This window comes from Choloepus didactylus, chromosome 21 (genome assembly GCF_015220235.1).
Source record: "Choloepus didactylus isolate mChoDid1 chromosome 21, mChoDid1.pri, whole genome shotgun sequence".
Lineage (NCBI taxonomy): Eukaryota > Metazoa > Chordata > Mammalia > Pilosa > Megalonychidae > Choloepus > Choloepus didactylus.
In genome coordinates this window covers 16,135,586-16,154,016 of record NC_051327.1, presented here as the reverse complement: position 1 = coordinate 16,154,016, position 18,431 = coordinate 16,135,586, and the positions used below count along the sequence as shown (strand labels likewise).

At 53.2% G+C, this 18,431-nt stretch overlaps 1 protein-coding gene across 3 annotated transcripts in view; it reads left to right on the top strand.

The window, feature by feature from the left end:
- The window catches only part of CLIP2 (CAP-Gly domain containing linker protein 2), a 75,286-nt gene extending 57,325 nt beyond the window's left edge, over window positions 1–17,961 (top strand). For all 3 annotated transcript variants that reach the window (XM_037814457.1, XM_037814455.1, XM_037814456.1), the window contains 8 exons: window positions 868–1,803; window positions 4,104–4,161; window positions 5,941–6,024; window positions 6,949–7,105; window positions 9,694–9,853; window positions 11,341–11,526; window positions 12,125–12,187; window positions 15,979–17,961. In XM_037814457.1, coding sequence (XP_037670385.1) covers window positions 868–1,803; window positions 4,104–4,161; window positions 5,941–6,024; window positions 6,949–7,105; window positions 9,694–9,853; window positions 11,341–11,526; window positions 12,125–12,187; window positions 15,979–15,990 — 1,656 coding nt within the window. In that variant the 3' untranslated portion in view covers window positions 15,991–17,961. The remainder of the gene's footprint in view (window positions 1–867; window positions 1,804–4,103; window positions 4,162–5,940; window positions 6,025–6,948; window positions 7,106–9,693; window positions 9,854–11,340; window positions 11,527–12,124; window positions 12,188–15,978) is intronic.
- The last annotated feature ends 470 nt before the right edge of the window (window positions 17,962–18,431 follow it).

Sequence of the window (18,431 nt, the reverse complement as noted above, 5' to 3'; positions counted from 1 at the left end):
CTAAGCAGCCAGCCAGCGGTGACCGGGCAACACAAACAGCCACCAGCATGTGGGTACGGAGCCAGCAGGCACTTGGTTTCTGCGTGTGGCCTCAGCACACAAGCAAGTGTGTGCATGCATGGGGAGGGTCCCTTTCCACCTTCCAGCCGTGGCCTGGTGGCTGCATGTGCTTGTGTTTATGTACAAAGGCCTGTGTGCAGAAACTGACCGGTGGCCATTGGCAGGTTGCAGGCCTCCAGACCCTCGTCTCCATCTGGGGTTTGTCCTGCTCAGAAAAAACCAACACAGTCTTACTCAATTAAAGGACAACTTCAAAAAACAAAAATTAGTGAAGCCTGAAAAGATGTTAAGCCTGAAAACCACGATCAAGATGGGTTTTTGGAGATGGAGCCTCTGATCTCAGGGTTTTTGAGCAGAGGACGGGTCTAGGAGAATTAAATCTGTTCTGCTCTAGGTGCTAACCCAGACCCTTTGGCTGGCAGCTGCTGCCACCCTCAGGCAGCCCCTCTGTGAGCCAGCCCAGGCTAAGGACCTTTCTAGAGCAAGACAAGGCAAAATTCACTCTTGGTCTCTGCTCTTTAAAAATAGCATTAACTTAAAGAAAGCCTTAACCTCAACCAGGTGATCTCTTTAACCACCAGTTTCTTCCAAGCCATGTTGGGCAGTGGGAACATTGAGCCCCCTGAGCTATGGGGACATAAATTCAGGGGAGTCTTCTGAAGCTGTGGACACTGGCACCCACATGGGGGTGGAGGTGTCCTTTCCCTTCCCCAACCTTCCTCTCAAGCGCCCAGACACCCCCTTCCCCACCCCACCCCCCTCACCCTCCCGCAGCCCCCCTGACCTGTGTCTCCCTCTCTCTGGCAGCTGACCACGGTGGCCGAGAAGTCGCGGGTGCTCCAGCTGGAGGAGGAGCTGAGCCTGCGGCGTGGCGAGATCGAGGAGCTGCAGCAGTGCCTCCTGCACTCGGGCCCACCACCCGCAGACCACCCCGAGGCTGCCGAGACCCTGCGGCTGCGGGAGCGGCTGCTGTCGGCCAGCAAGGAGCACCAGCGGGAGAGCGGGGCGCTGCGGGACAAGTACGAGAAGGCGCTGAAGGCCTACCAGGCCGAGGTGGAGAAGCTCCGGGTGGCCAACGAGAAGTACGCGCAGGAGGTCGCGGACCTCAAGGACAAGGTCCGGCAGGCCACCAGTGAGAACATGGGGCTCATGGACAACTGGAAGTCCAGGCTGGACTCGCTGGCCTCGGACCACCAGAAGTCCTTGGAGGACCTCAAGGCCACGCTGAACTCGGGCCCCGGCGCCCAGCAGAAGGAGATCGGGGAGCTGAAGGCCGTGATGGAGGGCATCAAGCTGGAGCACCAGCTGGAGCTGGGCAACCTGCAGGCGAAGCACGACCTCGAGACGGCCATGCACGTGAAGGAGAAGGAGAGCCTGCGGCAGAAGCTGCAGGAGGCCCAGGAGGAGCTGGCCGGGCTCGGGCAGCACTGGCAGGCCCAGCTGGAGGTGCAGGCCGGCCAGCACCGGCTGGAGCTTCAGGAGGCCCAGGACCAGCGCCGTGACGCTGAGCTGCGGGTCCATGAGCTGGAGAAGCTGGATGCGGAGTACCGGGGCCAGGCACAGGCTATCGAGTTCCTCAAAGAGCAGATCTCCCTGGCTGAGAAGAAGATGCTGGACTACGAGCTGCTGCAGCGCTCGGAAGCCCAGAGCAAGCAGGAGGCGGAGCGGCTGCGGGAGAAGCTCCTGGTCGCCGAGAACAGACTGCAGGCCATGGAGTCCCTGTGCTCCTCCCAGCACGCCAATGTAGGCGGCTGCCCCTCGCACCGGGCTGCACAGGGTCCCCGGGCAGCAGATTCCTGGGCACGGGGTCTGGTGGGGCGAGCCTTGGCATTGGCTGGCCTCTGTGTCCCAGCCCCGGGAGCAATGGAGGAGCTAGTCCGGGTGACAGCGGGCAAGGGGGTCTGGGTCACCCCCCCCCAAAACCAGGCCTGGAGAGAGGTGTACCCCAGTGTGGAGAACAGGCTCCCTCCCAGTCCCCAAGTGGTCCCCCGATTCACCCAGCTGTGTCCTACTGTGTGGCGCCTGGGTCTCTCCTAGGTCCTAGTCCCATGACCTCAGGCTCTACACTGTGGGGCTGGCACGGAAGTGGGGGCAAGCCCTGGCCCATCCTTAGGCCTCAGGCTCCCACCTCCAATGTGCACACTTGGCCCAGGGAACCCGAGGGGCGGCCCCCTTTCCACCAGACCTACTTAGACTTAGCAGCAGTCAAATGGCCACTCGCCCAGTGCGTGTGGTTCCCCAGAGCTGGAGTCCAGAAGGCTGGGGCGATGGGGGGGAGGGGCTAGAGGGGCCACCACTGGTATCAGTTTTGCTCGCAATCTAGAAATCCTTTCAGCTGAGCATGCCCCTCCCAGCCCCCAGGAGGCTGAGACCCGGGGTAGCGTGGGCTGTGTCTTCTCCGGGGTGGGGGGTGGGCAGGAGGCAGCTTGGAGGGGCTCTGGGTGCCATGTCTGCGCCAGGCCCTGCATTGTCCCTGGGCACATGCCACTCCTTTGAACCATAACTCCCTGGAGATCAGCATTGGCTCCGCTTCATAGGTGAGAAAACCAAGACTCCAAAATGAAGTAACTTCCTCCAGGTGCACACAGCCTGTGGCAAAGCTGGTGTCCACCGCACCACACACACACACACACACACACAGCCTCAGGGGTGCACCAAGCATGCTGGATAACAAAATTCAAATCTTAAAGAAGGGATGGCTGACATCTGGGTTACAGCCTCTACAAAAGGCACCCCACAGGGTTTCTAGAGCTTCCAGTTTCCCTGGGGACATTCAAACCAGCGTGTGGCCCTTCTGGAGTACTGAGTTTCCAGGGGTTCCTCGGACAGGTGCCTTTTGGTGTCACAGGAGGTCTGCCTTGCAGTCCCCCCAGCCCCCTCTCCGCCCCTTCTCCCGGGGAGGGCCTGTTTTTTGTGGGATCCTGGGCAGAGGGAAAGGAAGAGCCCTGGGTTGGCTGACGTGCATGTGGGAGCTGATGGGCTGCTCTGGGCCAGGGCGAACCCTGGATTCCTTTAGCAGGAGGTTTTGTGCTGCTGAACTTCTACAGAGTGAGGGGTCGGGAGCCTGGGGCCAGCCTCTGTCCCTCAGTCACAGGTGGTCTGGGGCCGAGGCATAGGTGGTGACCTCGGGAAGGTGCAGCTCTTGATTTTCCACACGTACTGGGCCTTCCAGAGTCAGGGGTTTAGGATAATGTGGGGGTTTTTTGGTGGTGTTTTTTTTTTTTTTTTTTTTTTGGTGCCTCATCTTTACTGCAGTGTGTTCAAATAAAGATCTACAGGACTTAGTTAATCACGACTAATTGAGACTAAAATGGGGCTTGGGATGCATGAAGAGAAGTACGAGGGGCAGGAAGAAAGAGATGACGGCCTGCTCAGCCCTGAGCTATCCTGATCCCACAGTGTTCAACTTTGGCAAACTGCAGGCTCAGAGGACAACTAGCCTGAGCAGGAGAGGAGGCCTGAAATTCTGCCAGGAAGCAGTGGGGAGGTTGCCATGCAAAAAAAAAAAATTTTTAATCAATCTTTTCTTTCTTGGCTTCTGGGCTTATTACTAAAAAGAAGTGTTAGAGTGAAAGGAACTAGCATTTAAGTCTTTCTGGAGCCAGCCCTGGGCCTGCTGTTGTGCACACCATGGTGGCTGACACTTCTTTTATGAATGGGAAACCGAGGCCAGGAGGCTCACCTCTGGGAGATGATGGGAACAGTGTCACAGGACAGACCTCTGAGGGTGTCCCAGGGAGAGAGACCTCTCTAATATGCTAAACCTTTTCAACAAAGGAAAGGGTAGAAAATGTTTGCTCAGAAGCCGTACAAGCAGCCTTCGGGGAGCTGGGAGCACGGGGGTGTCCTCTGTCACCAGGGAGGCCACATGGAGGACTTCTGAGCTCCTGCCACCACAAAGTTCCCCTTTTTTGGGGTGAGGTCTCTATACTGTAGGTGTACCAGCTGGACTGGTTGCAAACCCCTGTCCCCAGGGCTGGGGTGCAGGGGACAGAGATGGGGGCGGGGGGTGAGCGCCCCACTTACAGGGACTCTTCTTGCAGATGATTGAGTCGAATGACATTTCAGAGGAGAAGATCAGGATGAAGGAGACGGTGGAGCGTGAGTGGCTGCTGGGGGGTGGAACTCGGGGCTCTGAGGAAGTCTGGCTGTCTCTATCTTGGCAGGAGTGGGGGGCACCTTTTTTTGCATCATCTGCCATTTGGTAGGAGGCACCCACTGTGTGCACAAGCCACTGCCTCCTCCCAGAAGCCCGGTGAGGATGGCAGCAGCTCGCGGTTATTGAGTGCCAGGCAATGTGCCGAGTGCATTATATTTTGTTTGGTTTCAACTTCATTTTCTAAAATAGGTAAACACTTCACATGGTTCAAAAAGGTATATGGTGAAGGGTCCCCCAGGCTGTCTCCCTGTCTGAAGGCACAGTGTTAGCCATCTTATGTCCCCTTTCCAGAGGTATTGTATGTACGTACAAGCAAGTAGGTAACCAAATGGTACATGTCTGCCCCACTGGCCGGCACCTTACTTTTTTCCATTTAATAATAATATATCTTGGAGACTTTTCCGTATCAGTACATTCTTTTATGTGGCTGCGTTACGTGGAGGTTCCATCATGTATTTTACTAAAGGAGAGTGAGTTGTTTCTGGTCTCTGCCTCTTACAAACACTGCTGCGGTAAGTTGCAGAGATTAAAAATGTGTTTCTCCACAAACTACCAGCAGCCTGTTTCATCAAACTTTTGATCTTTGCCAACTTGAAAGGTAAAAGGCATTATCTGATGTAACTTCAGCTCGCCTTTCTGTTACTGTGAATGAGGTTGAGGTATTTTTATTTCCTTTTCTACTCATAGCTGTTGCCCATTTCTTTCTTATCAGGTTGTTGATCTTTTTGTTGATTTTTAGAAGCTTTTTACATATGACGATGTAAACATTTTTCCCTATTTGTGGTTTGTCTTTTGACTTTTCTATCAGTGTTGTTTGCCAGGCATGGTTTTAAAAAATCAACATTTCTTTTTTTTTTTTTTTTTTTTTTTTGGTTTTTGTATTTATTACTTTAAATAATGTATCGCATGGTTTCTTCTAGTACTCTTTTAGTTTCATTTCCAATCTTTAAAATTCTGACCCATCTAGAACTCAGCTTTCTATGAGGTGGGAGTTAAGGATCATTCCTATTTTTTCCCAAACAAGTTCCCACTTATCCCAACGCCATTTTTTAAAAACTCACTGCCCCCCCCCCACCCTCCACTTCGCTGATTTGAATTACCAACCTTGTCATCTTTAAATTCCCTTATGTAAATGACTCTATTTCTGGACTTTCTGTTCTATTCCACTGTCATGCCAATTCTATAATCTTTTTATACTTTAAACTTTATTTATATTTTGATTACTGGCAGGGCTAGTTAGTTCTTCAACTTCATTTTCAAAATTATCTTGGCTAATTCTTGCTTATGTTTTTTTCCCAAGTGATTTTAGAATCAGCTTATCTAGTACCAACAAAATAAAAATCTCATTGATATTTGAATTGATATTTCATTAAATCGATAAATGAACTTTCAGAGGGTGCATTTCTTTGGTGTGTTTTCCTGTCCAGTTTCCAGGCCTTGCCACTTTTTATGCCCATGATGAGGCTGTGCAGGTTTGACTACCCATGACTGGGGGACACGGGTGACATTTTATTGTCCCCACTTTCACACGAGGAAACCCAAGCTCTGAGAGTTAAGTTGCCGAGACCACGTGGTGCTGCATCCTCTTCAGGCTGGGCGCCCGAGAGAGCACTGGCGTAGGAAGGAGTCAGACCCTGGGAGCCATGTGGGACCCCGTTTTATGGCTCCGAGGAAGGCCATGCCCTTGTCCACTGGCCATGTGCTCTCTCTTCTCCCCACAGGCCTTCAGGACAAGCTCAACAAGAGGGACAAAGAGGTGACAGCTTTGACGTCCCAGACGGAGGTGCTCAGGGCCCAAGTAAGTGGTAAGTCTCCGTCCCGCGGGGCAGATGGGGGCTCTCCTCACAGCCGAGCCGGGTGCTGCAGCCTTCTGCGCGAGCCTGGAGTGGCCAGGTGTCTGGGTCAGGGCCTTGGTCAGCTCACCTGCACCAGACCGCCACCTGGGCAGCAGTTGGCGGGGGGCAGTGGCCCCACAAGGCCCAAAATATAATTGGGGTCCCCAGCAGGCTTGCCTTCCCAGAGCAGCTGGGTGTGCTCTGTGTTCTGAAGTTCTTTCTCGGCTTCTCTTTGCTCTCAAATCCTGTCTTGTTTTCCATAGGCCACTTTGCTAAAGCCTATGTCCCCAACTCCTAGAAGAAATAGCAGCATTTCAGAATTGGGGGAAAGGCACTGGGAGTGACAGAGAGCAAGGCCCAGAAGATGTAAGGACTGCTGGGCAGCCTGGGCTGAGGCAGGGGACACAGAACCGTTGATTTTGTGATGGGCTGGGCCTGCTGCTTGTCCACCCGAATGCTGGGGATGGCATCCGTGAGAGAGCCCCATCCTAGGAAGTGGCACCCACCCCCATTTTTATCCAGTTCCCATCACATTTAGGTGGCATAACTGGGCCTGACAAAGAGCCCTCTGAGGCCAAGGTGAAACAGAAACACCTGTCCTCTCTCCGGAAGGAGGGCCTGCTTCCCTGACACTAAAGGACCCCAGCTGCTCTACTTTGGGGGATTTGGGTCTGCTTTTTGTAGCTGTTCTCTTTTTGTAGCTGCCTGCCTCTTAAGGATGAGGGAAACCCAGGATGCTTTTAAAACTACTTAGTGGAGAGTGTCTCACACCCTCACACTCGCACACACCGGGAAAACCAGCTCCCTTCCCCAGGCCTTGGCCCCGTGGGTGGAGCAGGTCCCCACGGCTCTCCCACCCCTCTCTCCCTCCTGTCCCTTCCTACTGATCCTCAGCCCTGGAGAGCAAGTGCAAGTCGGGGGAGAAGAAGGTGGACGCCCTCCTGCGGGAGAAGAGGCGCTTAGAGACAGAGCAAGAGGCCGTGTCCCGGAAGACCCACGATGCCTCCGGCCAGCTGGTCCTCATCAGCCAGGAGCTGCTCAGGAAGGAGCGGTGAGTTGGTCAGACACGCCGGCCCACCACCCAGCTGGTCACTTCCTCCGGCTCTGACCCTCACTCCATTTGCCATGAGCTAGTCTTCCCAAGGGACAGCGGAGGGCCCAGGTGGGAGAGAGACCGACATCACCAGTGACCCCCATCCTCTCCTCTGCTGAGCTCACCTTGAACAGCCTCAGAATCCTTCTCAACACAGTTCTCCAAGTAGGGCTAATAGGATAGTTAGTAGCTCTCAAACTTTTTGGTCTCAGGGACTCCTTTAAACTCTTAAAATTTTTTGAGCCTTTATGTATTCTATATTTAAATATTTATTCATCTATTTTAAAATAACAGTAACAAACTAATTGCATGTAACATAAAAACATTAGTTTTGTAAAGAAACAAACCATTTTCCCAAACAAAATATATTCTGTGAAAAGCATGGCATTGTTTGGCATTTTTGCAAATTTCTTTAATGTTGGGCTTAATAGAAGATAGCTGAATTCTCCTATCTTATTCTGGATTCAATATTTACAATTGGTTGTTTTGGTTGAAGTATATTATGAAAATCCCACCTTTCATAAATATGTAGTTGGAAAAGGAGACATATTTTAATATCCTTTTTAGGTATTATGTCATATAGCCTTTGGAAAAATCCATTGTACGCTCATGAGAAATTTCAGTGGAAATAGTTTGATTATTAGTTCCCTGAAAAGGTCTCTGGGACCCTGGGGGTTCCCCAGACCACACTTTGGGAACCATCGGGTTAGCTGTAGTCCATAGACATGGTTTGTGTGACCCAGAAGAAGCTTAAGAAAAACTAGACTGGCATTTAAAAATCAAAAAGACATCACATGACGTGTTGATTGCTCCAAATTCCTTTAAAAATTTAGGAATGCTGATGACACTGAGCTGGCTTCCAGAATGGCAGCAGTCAGCCATTGCTGGGGAGCTCCTGCTCCCTATGCATGGGGCAGGGGCCCCCCTGGGTCTCCTTACCCCACCCCCGCTTCATTATGTTCCCTGCCCCCAGTTCATGGACGTGAGTCGCCAGCCCCTGTAGGCATTTGTGCTTCAACCCAAGTTAGAAAAATCTCTTTGAAATACAATCATCTTTTTACAAAGGAAGTGCTGTCTCCTCCCCTCCCTTTCTGTGAATCTGATATAGAAGTTGGGAGTTTCTATTCTAGATTTGGTTCAAATCTAGCACTTCTCTAGAAAATGTGGCCCCGCCCAGGAGGCAGTGAGGAGTGAAACGGATGCAACGAAGCAGCTTGGGAACAATTCACACAGCAGATCCGCCAGGCCCTGAGGCTGCCTTGCTCCCCATCTGCTCCCCAATCCCCATTGGACGCGTTCTCGCTGCTCAGCCCAGTCTCACCTCCTCCAATGAGGAAGGTGACCATCCCGAACACAGAGAAGCCTCTTTGCTATGTGCTCCAACAGGACTCGCTGTGGTTTTTACTCTTAGGTGTTTTCACCTTCATCCTCAGCACCATTTCCTCTCTCTGAGGCTCGTTCCTTACTCCATCTCTCCTCACTTGTGCAAAATTCCTACCATCTGGGACACCTTCTTTTTGCTTATTTCACTAAGTCCAGTCCATTCTTTGAGGCTTAGCTCACAGTCCACCTCATCCTTGAAGACTTTCTTGATTGATTCAAGCCACAGTGGGCTCTACCATGCCCCTGTGGTGCTCAGGATGGGAGTGGGAAGTCAGCTAACCCTAACCCTAACCCTAACCCTAACTGGCTACAAGTAATATAATATCCATCAAACAGCAGATCAGACTAGTAGAGATTTATTTTCCTTCCAAAGCAAGAAATCAGGAGATAGCTGGGGCTGGTGATTAGTTCAGTGGCTCGAGATAGAAGTGGTTCGCTTGTGCTCTCCCTCATGGTTGCAAGGTGGCTGCTAAAGCTCCAGCTATCACAGCTACATTCCCAGAAGAAAGGAGGAGGAAAGCGAAAGGCGCAGTACTGGCAGACTTTTGCTTCATTCTCATTGGCCAGAACTCATGGCCACCTAGTAAAGGAGTTTTCTCATCCCCTATAGTAAATAGATGCAGGTAAGGGAAAGGGGGCTTAGAAGGTGTGTGGCCTAGTTCTCCCACCTGCGCCCATGGCAGACATTGCCAGTTGATCACTGCCCCCTTTTCTGCAGAGCCTAAATGGGGCCTCAAAATCATTCTCAGCACAGTACTGTGGGTAGCCACTGCTGGTTGATTGAGTGACACATGAAATAAAACCCATTTGACATCAGGTACTTAAAATGTCTTGCCACATGACATCTCTTGGCTGAGTGGTTTTTCTTTTTTTATTTCGATTAAACCAAATTACGTTCTCTGAAAAAAAATTTTTTTTGAAAACACTGTAGGAAAGGCCAAATCCTCTTGACTGTCCCATCCCCGGACCCTGGCCCCTCTGGGGTCAGGATGGAACTGTTTTGTACCTCGCTGTCCTCTCTGGCCCCTCCTGGCAGAAGCGCTGTCTTAACAAGTTACTGTGCCCCGTGGGCTGCCCAGTCTCTTGGCACTTGGCAAGTTGCTGGAGTGTGGGAGCTGGGGGGCCCCGGGCTGACTGCGGGTGTCCATCTTCCCACCCCCCAGGAGCTTGAACGAACTGCGAGTGTTGCTATTGGAGGCCAATCGCCACTCCCCGGGGCCCGAGAGGGACCTGAGTCGTGAGGTGCACAAGGCAGAGTGGCGGCTCAAGGAGCAGAAACTCAAGGACGACATCCGAGGCCTGCGTGAAAAGCTGACCGGGCTGGTGCGTAGGGATGGGGCCCCCTGGGGACGGTTGGCCTCCTGCAGCCACCCTAGAGCCAGTCGAGGCACAGGGAGGCTTTCAAGTCCCCTGGAACCCCAGGCAGGGTTGGCAACTGTGGTTGCCCTCAGCTACAGGGGCCACCCCTTTTGCAAACATCATTGCTGTCTGGGTAGCAAACTGGGAGATGCAATAAAAGGGAAGTTATCGAACCTTCTGAGCCATCCAGAGGAAAGATGGGTTACCCACCTGGGGAAGCAATCAGCCACGAATGGCCCTGCAGTGGGGATTCAAGCATAGTTTCAGGAATTGACTAGAACTTGGAGGCCTCTCCCAACCCTGAGAGTCTGATATGCTGACATGCCTTCCCGGTCGTGAAGAGGAACCTGACTTTGAGCTGAGTCCTCGGGGTGGGGCTTGGGGTAGGCGGGTGATGCTGGTAGCACAAGATGGGGAGGGTCCAGGGGCACCAGAAAGCTGCTCCGAAGCCCCTCGCCGCCTTCCTGCCCAGCCGCAGGGGCTCGGCCACACGGTGGAGGAGATGGGAGAAGACAGGGCCCGGCCCTTGGGGAGTTAGTTCACAGGCTGGGAGCAGGGACAAGACCCCCCGTGGCTGCACGAGCAGGTCTGGAGGGCTGAGGGGCCCAGATGTGGGCGTGGGGGGCTCATCTGGCCAGCACGGGTTTTGGTGCCAGCCCCGTGGTCCCTGTGGCTCTGTGGAGCCTGGAGTAACTCAGGAGAAGACAAAGCCCTGGGGCTAGTGAGGACTCAGGAGTTTTGATTCCCCCGTGCTTTCCAAGAGCCGCGTGGGCAGTGGGCAATGCTGCCCCCAGACTCGTCTCCAGGGGCACAGGCTGACAGATTTGCGTGGGTGCCAGTGGCCCCTTCCCCCACAGTGAGTGGCCTTTCCCACCGTCTCCTGGAGCTGTTCCAAACGCTGCCATCTTAACCGGGAGCACGGGCAGGCCTGGCAGCTGACTGGACACTCGGGGGGAAGAAGGCAGGGGTTGAGGAGGCAGCTTGGACAGAGCTTCAGTGGAGCTGGGGCACCGGGAAGCACCAGGGCCCAAGGGGGCTGTGCAGGGCGGGTTGTGTGGCTCTGGAGGCTGGTCTGCGTGCATGGCAGGGGTTTCCTGGGTGTCCTGGAGCAGCGGCCTGTGGAAGGCTTGGCAGCTGCAGCTGACAAATGTCGCATTAGAGAGGGAGAGGAGGTGCTAGGGCAGCTCCTGGGGAGCAGTTAGAGGGTTTGGAGGCCACGAGGGGTTCTTCTGGGCTGTGGGTCTTGGGGGTGGGGAAGAGGTGCCCATGAAAGAACGAAGGAAGGGGGGCCTGGATTTCGGGTCCTGGAGAATGTGGGGCATCTGACTGAGCTTGGGGGTCCAGGGCAGGGGGCAGGGATGAGGCCTTGGGAGGGGCCCTCTGGTGAAGGAGGGAGGTGAGGCCCCCACCCCCTGCACACACACACACTTCCTCTCTCCTGCTTCTTCCAGGACAAGGAGAAATCCCTGTCGGATCAGAGGCGCTACTCACTCATTGACCCGTCCTCGGCGCCTGAGCTCCTGCGGCTGCAGCACCAGCTGGTCAGCACAGAGGACGCTCTGCGGGACGCCCTGGACCAGGCTCACCAGGTGGAGAAGCTCATGGAGGCCATGAGGAGCTGCCCTGACAGGGCCCAGGTGAGCCGCGCTCGAGGTGGGGCCCTCAGGATTCCTGCCTGTGGGGAGTCAGCCCTGTCCTGGGGCCCTGATCTGAGGGGGGAGGCAGCCCTGTCCTGGGGCCCTGGTCTGAGGGGGAAGCAGCCCTGTCCTGGGGCCCCGGTCTGACGGGGGAGGCAGCCCTGTCCTGGGGCCCCAGTCTGAGGGGGGAGGCAGCCCTGTCCTGGGGCCCCGGTCTGAGTGGGGAGGCAGCCCCCCCTGGGGCCCTGGTCTGAGGGGGAGGCAGCCCTGTCCTGGGGCTCTGGTCTGAGGGGGGAGGCAGCCCCCCCTGGGGCCCTGATCTGAGTGGGGAGGCAGCCCCCCCTGGGGCCCTGGTCTGAGGGGGGAGGCAGCCTTACCCTCTGGGAGTTCCTAGCCAAGGGGTACGTGTCTTTACCCGGAGGATCTCTGACCAAGTGGAGAGACGTGGCCTTGTCGGAGAGTGCGGTTCTCCAGGGTGCCGGGTGATCTGAGGAGCCCGGCTTGGGTTGGGGAGCTGGGAGGAGCCCGCCTTCTCGTGGGGGAGCTGGGAACTGCTGCCTGGGTTGCCGCGCTCAGCCTCTCCCCCTAACTCCTGCAGACCGTCGGCAGTTCCGGTTCTGCCAACGGCATCCACCAGCAAGACAAGGCCCACAAACAAGAGGTAAGGGCGCCCCGGCGCCGGGGAGACGCCCGGCACTCCCAGGGCCCTGCCCTCCAGGCAGCCCCGCTGGAGGAAAAGCCCCGAAAAGTCACCAAAACCAAATGCAGAGATGCACTGTGGGAGGGGCACGACAGGGCCACCGGAGGGGAGCCTCCCTCCCTCCCGCGCAGCTCGTAGGGATATCCGTCCCCCTCTCCCAACCTCGCTTCCCTTTTTAGAAGTGTTTTTATTTTAAAGTAGCTCTTGATTATGGGAAACTTGCAGGGGAAAAATCCAAAATTTGTAACAAAGGAAATATTCATCATTAACATTAAGAAATATCCTTCCAGAATATACATACATCCTTCCTAATACACATATAGGCATGGATATTAACTTTTTACTTGGAAATAATTTCAAACTTACAAAATAGTTGCAAGAATAAAAAGTATTACCTAGAACATCATATACCCTTTACCCACCAGCTAATGGTTAACATTTTGCCCCATTTATCTTTTGTTCTCTGTATGTCTGTGGGTGAATAATAATGATAAGAAGAATATATATATATATATGTATGTATAGATAGATAGATAGATTATATGTAGAGAGAGATATAAAATTTTCTTCTGAACCTATTGAGAGTAATTGCATGTGATGGCCCTAAATACTTCAGTCTGTATTTCTTGGGGAAAAAAAAACATGAATTTCCATAACCACAGTATAATCATCAGCCTCAGTAAATGTCACATTGACATGAGATTTTTATCAAAGCTACTCTCCATATTCCAATTTTTTCAGTCAACCCAGTAATGTCTTCTGTCTCTTTCTTCCCCTCAGTACAGCGTCAGCTCCACATATTGCATTTAATTGTCATGTTTCTTTAATCTCCGTTAACTGGGAACAGTTCCTCTTTGATTTTTATGACATTGACATTTTTGAAAGACGGTCCCTCCTCCTTTGTTTTTGTTTTTTTTAATAGAACATTCCTCATCTGGGGTTTTGTCCAGTGGTTCCCCATGATTAGAATCAAGTTGTGCATTTATGAGGCTGGAATGCTTCATAAACGGTGCCGTGTCCTCAGGCCGTCCCGCCTGGAGGCACGTGGCGGACAGCTGCCCCTCATTCGTGGGGTGAACTGTGACCCCCTGTTCAAGGTGCTGCCTGATTTCTCCACCGTGTGATACTGTGTTTTTCCTTTTGCAACTAATAAGCCATCTGTGGAGAGACCCTTCAAACCCATGTAAATACCCTGGTCCTCATTAAAATTTCTCCCTGGATTTAACATCCATTGATGCTTCTGCTTGATGGTTGCAAAGCTGCATGGATATACTCTTTTAAGAGATAGATAGATAATCTAGCATACTCTATATTCAATTTTGCTGCCTGGTTTTTTTCACTGAATTTTTTTTATTGGAGAAGTTGTAGATTTACAGAAAAAAGTAATGCATAAAATATATAAAATACAGACTTCCCATATACTTCCCCATTATGAACACCTTGCAATTAGTGTGGCATATTTGTTATAATTCATGAAAGAACATTTTAATAATTTTAACTAGTAACTATAACTGTACTGTTAACTATAGCCATAGTTTACAATAGGGTTCACTGTTTGTGCTGTACCGGCCTATGTTTTTTTAGTTCTATTTTAGTAACATATGTACAATCTAAAATTTCCTCTTTTAACCACATTCACATATATAATTACACTGCTGCTAATTACATTCAAATGTTGTGCTCCTGTCACCACCATCCATTACCAAAACTTTACGATCAACCCAAATAGAGAAGCAGGTTTGGAGGTTAGGAATAAAAGTCCAAATGAAGACTGGCCTTCTGGGGCTGGCTGCCGGAGATCCTTGGTCCTTGGTTTGGCACGTGGCCGCAGCTCCTGGCCATTCCCTTCTCTTCCAGGTGTTCAGTTTTTGGCTGCTATCTCTGTGGCTTTCTCCTTCACTGAATTATATATATATATATATTATATATGTATATATTTTGTAACTGAGATTGTTCACATACCATACAACTATCCAGAGATCCAAAGTGTACACTCAATTACCCATGGTACCATCATACAACTGTGCATCCATCAAAACAATTTTTTTTTTCAATTTTTAGAACATCTTCATTACTCCAGAAAAGAAATAAAGACAAAAAAAGGGAAACTCAGATCCTCCCATACCCCTAACCACGCCCTCCTCCATTATTGATTCATAGATTGGGTATAGTTCCTTTGTTACTGTTGATGAAAGAATGTTAAAATACTACTAACTGTAGTGTATAGTTTACAATAGGTATATATTTTTTCCCTGTATGGCTCTCTATTATTAACTTCTAGTTATAATGTCATACATTCGTTCTAGTTCGTGAGAGAGATTTCGAATATTTGTGTAGTTAATCACAGACATTGTCCACCACAAGATTCACTGTTTTATGCATTCCCATCTTTTAACCTCCAACTTTCCTTCTGGTGACATGTGCTTCACTGAATATTTTAACATAGGCATTTTCTCTCTTCGTTGAGGAATCTCTGTAAATCCCACTTTATACAATATTGGTTTTCTAAAACTTCATGGGCCTCAGGGGCTCCTAGGTTTGGTTTTGACCTTGTTTTGTCCTCCCCCCGCCTCATGCCCCCAATCCCACGATTAACCCCCGGCTTTCACCCACAGTGTTAGAAGCACCCACTGCTCGAGTGCCAGCCCGATTAGGTGGGAGGCGTCTGGCACCTGGGTCCGGAACCAGCTCTGTCTCTGGCTTGCTGTGTAACCCCAGGAAAATGAGGGTCTCTTGTCCTCCCAGCTCAGATAGTGGAGCCCCTCGACCCCAGACACTCACTTAGAGACAGGAGGTCCTTGGCCAGAGTCTGCCAAGGGCCAGGCCCCACAGGTGAGGAGCAGAGAGAGATTGGGCAGGGGTGAGGGTACCCAACCTGGACCTCAGGGCAGGTGGAGGTGTGGAGCTGCAGTGGACAGCAGGTGGCAGGGATGGGGGACAGGCAGGGCTGCATCGGCAGAGCCACCTCTGTAGGCCAAGGCATCCCGGGAGCTGCTGGCCGCACCTGGTGTGCTTTCTTCTCCCCACAACCCTGCAAGGCATGTGTCATCCCAGTTTACAGATGTGAAAACTGAAGCCTGGTGTCTCCATTCCAGCTGTCATTTAACAGCTTTGTGAGATACAATTCCTATACTATCCAGCTCGCCCGTTTAAAGTGTTCACTCAGTAGTTTTTTGGGGTATTCAAAGATATGTGCCACCATCACCACAGTCAATTTTAAAACATTTTCTTGGCATCAAAAAGAAACCCCGAAACCCTCAGCTGTCAACCCCTCACCCCCATTATCCTCCCACCCACCCCACCCTCCAAGCCCCAGGCAACCTCTGATCTGTTTTCTGTCTCTATAGATCTGCCATTTCATTTAAATGGAATCTTACAACATATGGCTTTTTGTGCTTGGTTTCTTTCACTTAGCATGCTATCTTGAAGGTTCATCAGTGGTGTAGTGTGAATCCAAACTTCATTCCTTTTTATGGCTGAACATCCCATCAGCCTGTGAGCCCGCCGCCACACAAGCAACCATGCTGTTTGTCAAACCCACCCATGCTTGCCTCTTTCCCCCCGGTGTCCCATAAACAGCTCCCACCCTCCCGCCTCACCATGCCCCACACACACAGCAAGCAGGCTTTCCCCACCCCAGGGCCTTTGCACGTGCTGTTTCCTCCACCCAGCGTGCCCTCCTCCCCCACCCCCACCTTTCCCATCTGATCCCTGTCTGCCCACTTGGTGATCTCATCCTCGCTCTCTCCTAGGAAAAGCACTGACCCGGAAGGACACGGTGGAGCGGCCCAGTCCACCCCAGAGACCACCGGCCTGCCCTTGTGGCACCCCCTCCAGGCAGGGGCCAGGATTGTCACTTTGGAGACAAGAACAGTGTTTGTAACAATAATGTACTCACCGCCACGGACAATCCCCCATCCCCGAACCCCCTGCCGGCCCAGGAGGCTTCCTCAAGCGCGACCTTCCAGAGAGAGCGGTACGGCCCCTGCCTGGCCCCCAGCCCTTGGCCTGGGCATCTGGAGTTCGGGGAGCTGGAGGGGCTCCAGCTGGGCCCCTCTCCTCTCCTCTACCTGCCCCAGATGAGCTGCCCTGAGGATCAGCTGGCGCCCTGGCACACACATCCCTGCCCCTTTCCTGCCCTCTGCCCTTGGGGTCCCCCAGACCCTGGAGCTGCCACTGACCCAGGAAGGGGCCAGAGGAGGGCCCCGGCTTCTCCTTGCAGGCACAGAGGAGGAGAGTCAGAGCCAGGTGGGGCTCCCCTTTTCCACAGCCACTTCCAGGCCAAGGCACTCCCCGGGACTCTTGTCCCCACACACTGAGCCTCCTTCAAAAGAGGTACAAGTCCCCCTCAGCCCATCTGCCCAGGGAGGCCCCCAGGTTCCAGGGGTGGGTGGACAGGGCGCCTCTCCTCCCTCTGCCCCAACACACACACACACACACACGCCCCTGCAAGCTGCCAGCCACGGATGCTCACCAAGGCCAGAGCTACAGTATTAGGAAAGCACCCAAGCCCCTCTCCTCGCCCCTCTCCGCTGACCTTGGCCAAGCCCTGGCTTGGAACTGGTGGGGAGGGGTGGCCGCAGGGGAGCCCAGAGCGAGGACCCCAGGCCTGTTTGACTAGTTAGTGATACAGTGTCCCTGGGTTGACTAGATGTTCCGCTCACCCTAGCACACACCCAGAGGGGTCCCTGCTGCACACGTGGCCACACAGATGCACAAGCTGGAGTTCCAGGATGGAGCCCCAGGCCTGGCAGCACACATCCCTCCTAACCCAGAGGTGCAGGCACACATCCAGGGACCCAGAGATAAGCGTGCAGGGCTGTGTGTGCTGTGCACACTCCTGAGACCCCCCGCGGACCAGTGGCCCTCTTGGTTGGATTTTCTGACCTGAAGGCTCTTGCTCCTCTTTCTACCTTGTGAGACAAGACCCCCAACTCCTCACCTGCCCCAAGCTCCTAAGCCCCGTCCCCTGCAGCCAGGAAAAGACCTTAAGGGAGGTCGGGAAGAAGGAAAATTGCACTTCCTCTCCCCTCTTCCACGCAAGCCCTGCTGAGGTGCCCCAGCCAGTGTGTGGTGGGAAAAGATGATTTGGCCCAGCAGCCCCCACCCCTAGAGCAGGTGACGGCCTGTGCCTCAGCATTGCCACAGGGGGGCCCTCGGCGCCCTCCCTCTGCTCTGGGAGATATTTCACGTGCGGTGAGGGGGGCAAGCCTGCTACCCATTGCAGCGTTCCCCTAACGCACCTGGACAGGTAGGCAGTCCCGCCCCAGGAACGGGCCAGGCTGCCTCGCTGAGTACTTCCAGGTGCAGGAAGGTGGTGCTCACGTTCCTGCCCAAGCACAGCCCCTCCTGGCCCTCTGTTGGGTTCCGGTAGCTCTCGCATGTGGTTTCACTAACAACACAGAAGCAACGCTTTAGTGGCCTAACCAGAGTCAGCACTGCTCCTTCCGGCATAACCAGCAGCTCCGCGCAGCCCAGGGGAGGCAGCGAGTCGTCTCCTAACAGCCCAGGGCCACACAGCGGCAGGCGGGGAGGTGGTGGGGTGTCAGAGAAACATTGCCCTGCGAGCATCTGCCCTCGGGCGTCTCTCAGCCCACCCCATGCGGCTGCCTGGGTGTGGGCTGGCCATGGTCTCCCTACCCCAAAGGCCCCCCTGTGGCCTTCCCCAAAGTGGAATCGTTGAAGTATGGCAAGTCCGTGCTTGGGACAATAAAGCTTGTGACTGAGGCCCAGGACTCCACTGCCGTTGTCTGCTTCTCTCTGCGGGCCCCTCAAACTCCCCCAGCTTATCCCTGGCTCATGGGCACCTTGGTGCCAGGAGTTGGTCCAGGTCCTGCTTCCTGCTGCCAGCTAATTCCTACTAGGGTGTGAATGGTTGATGAGGACCTTAGAGGGCCTGGAGCTGAAGAAGCCCTGGGGCTCAAGTGGCCCCTCCGAGAAGAAAGACCTCATCAGGAAAGTCGGGGAACCCAAGACAAGGGGAGCAGCCTTTGGGACAGCAAGGACCAGGCCAAGCAAGGCTGCCAGGGAGACGTGAGAAGTGAGTGCTGAAGAAGGCCTGCTTTGCCTTGTGTTTGGATCTGAATCTGTTAGAGGTATTGTTTTTGGAAAAAGCTAAAACCTAGGGCTGGGGTTTTCCGGCGAATGAAAAATCTCCCTGATGTATCAACAGTGATGGATCCAGGAACACAGGTCTGATGGGTTC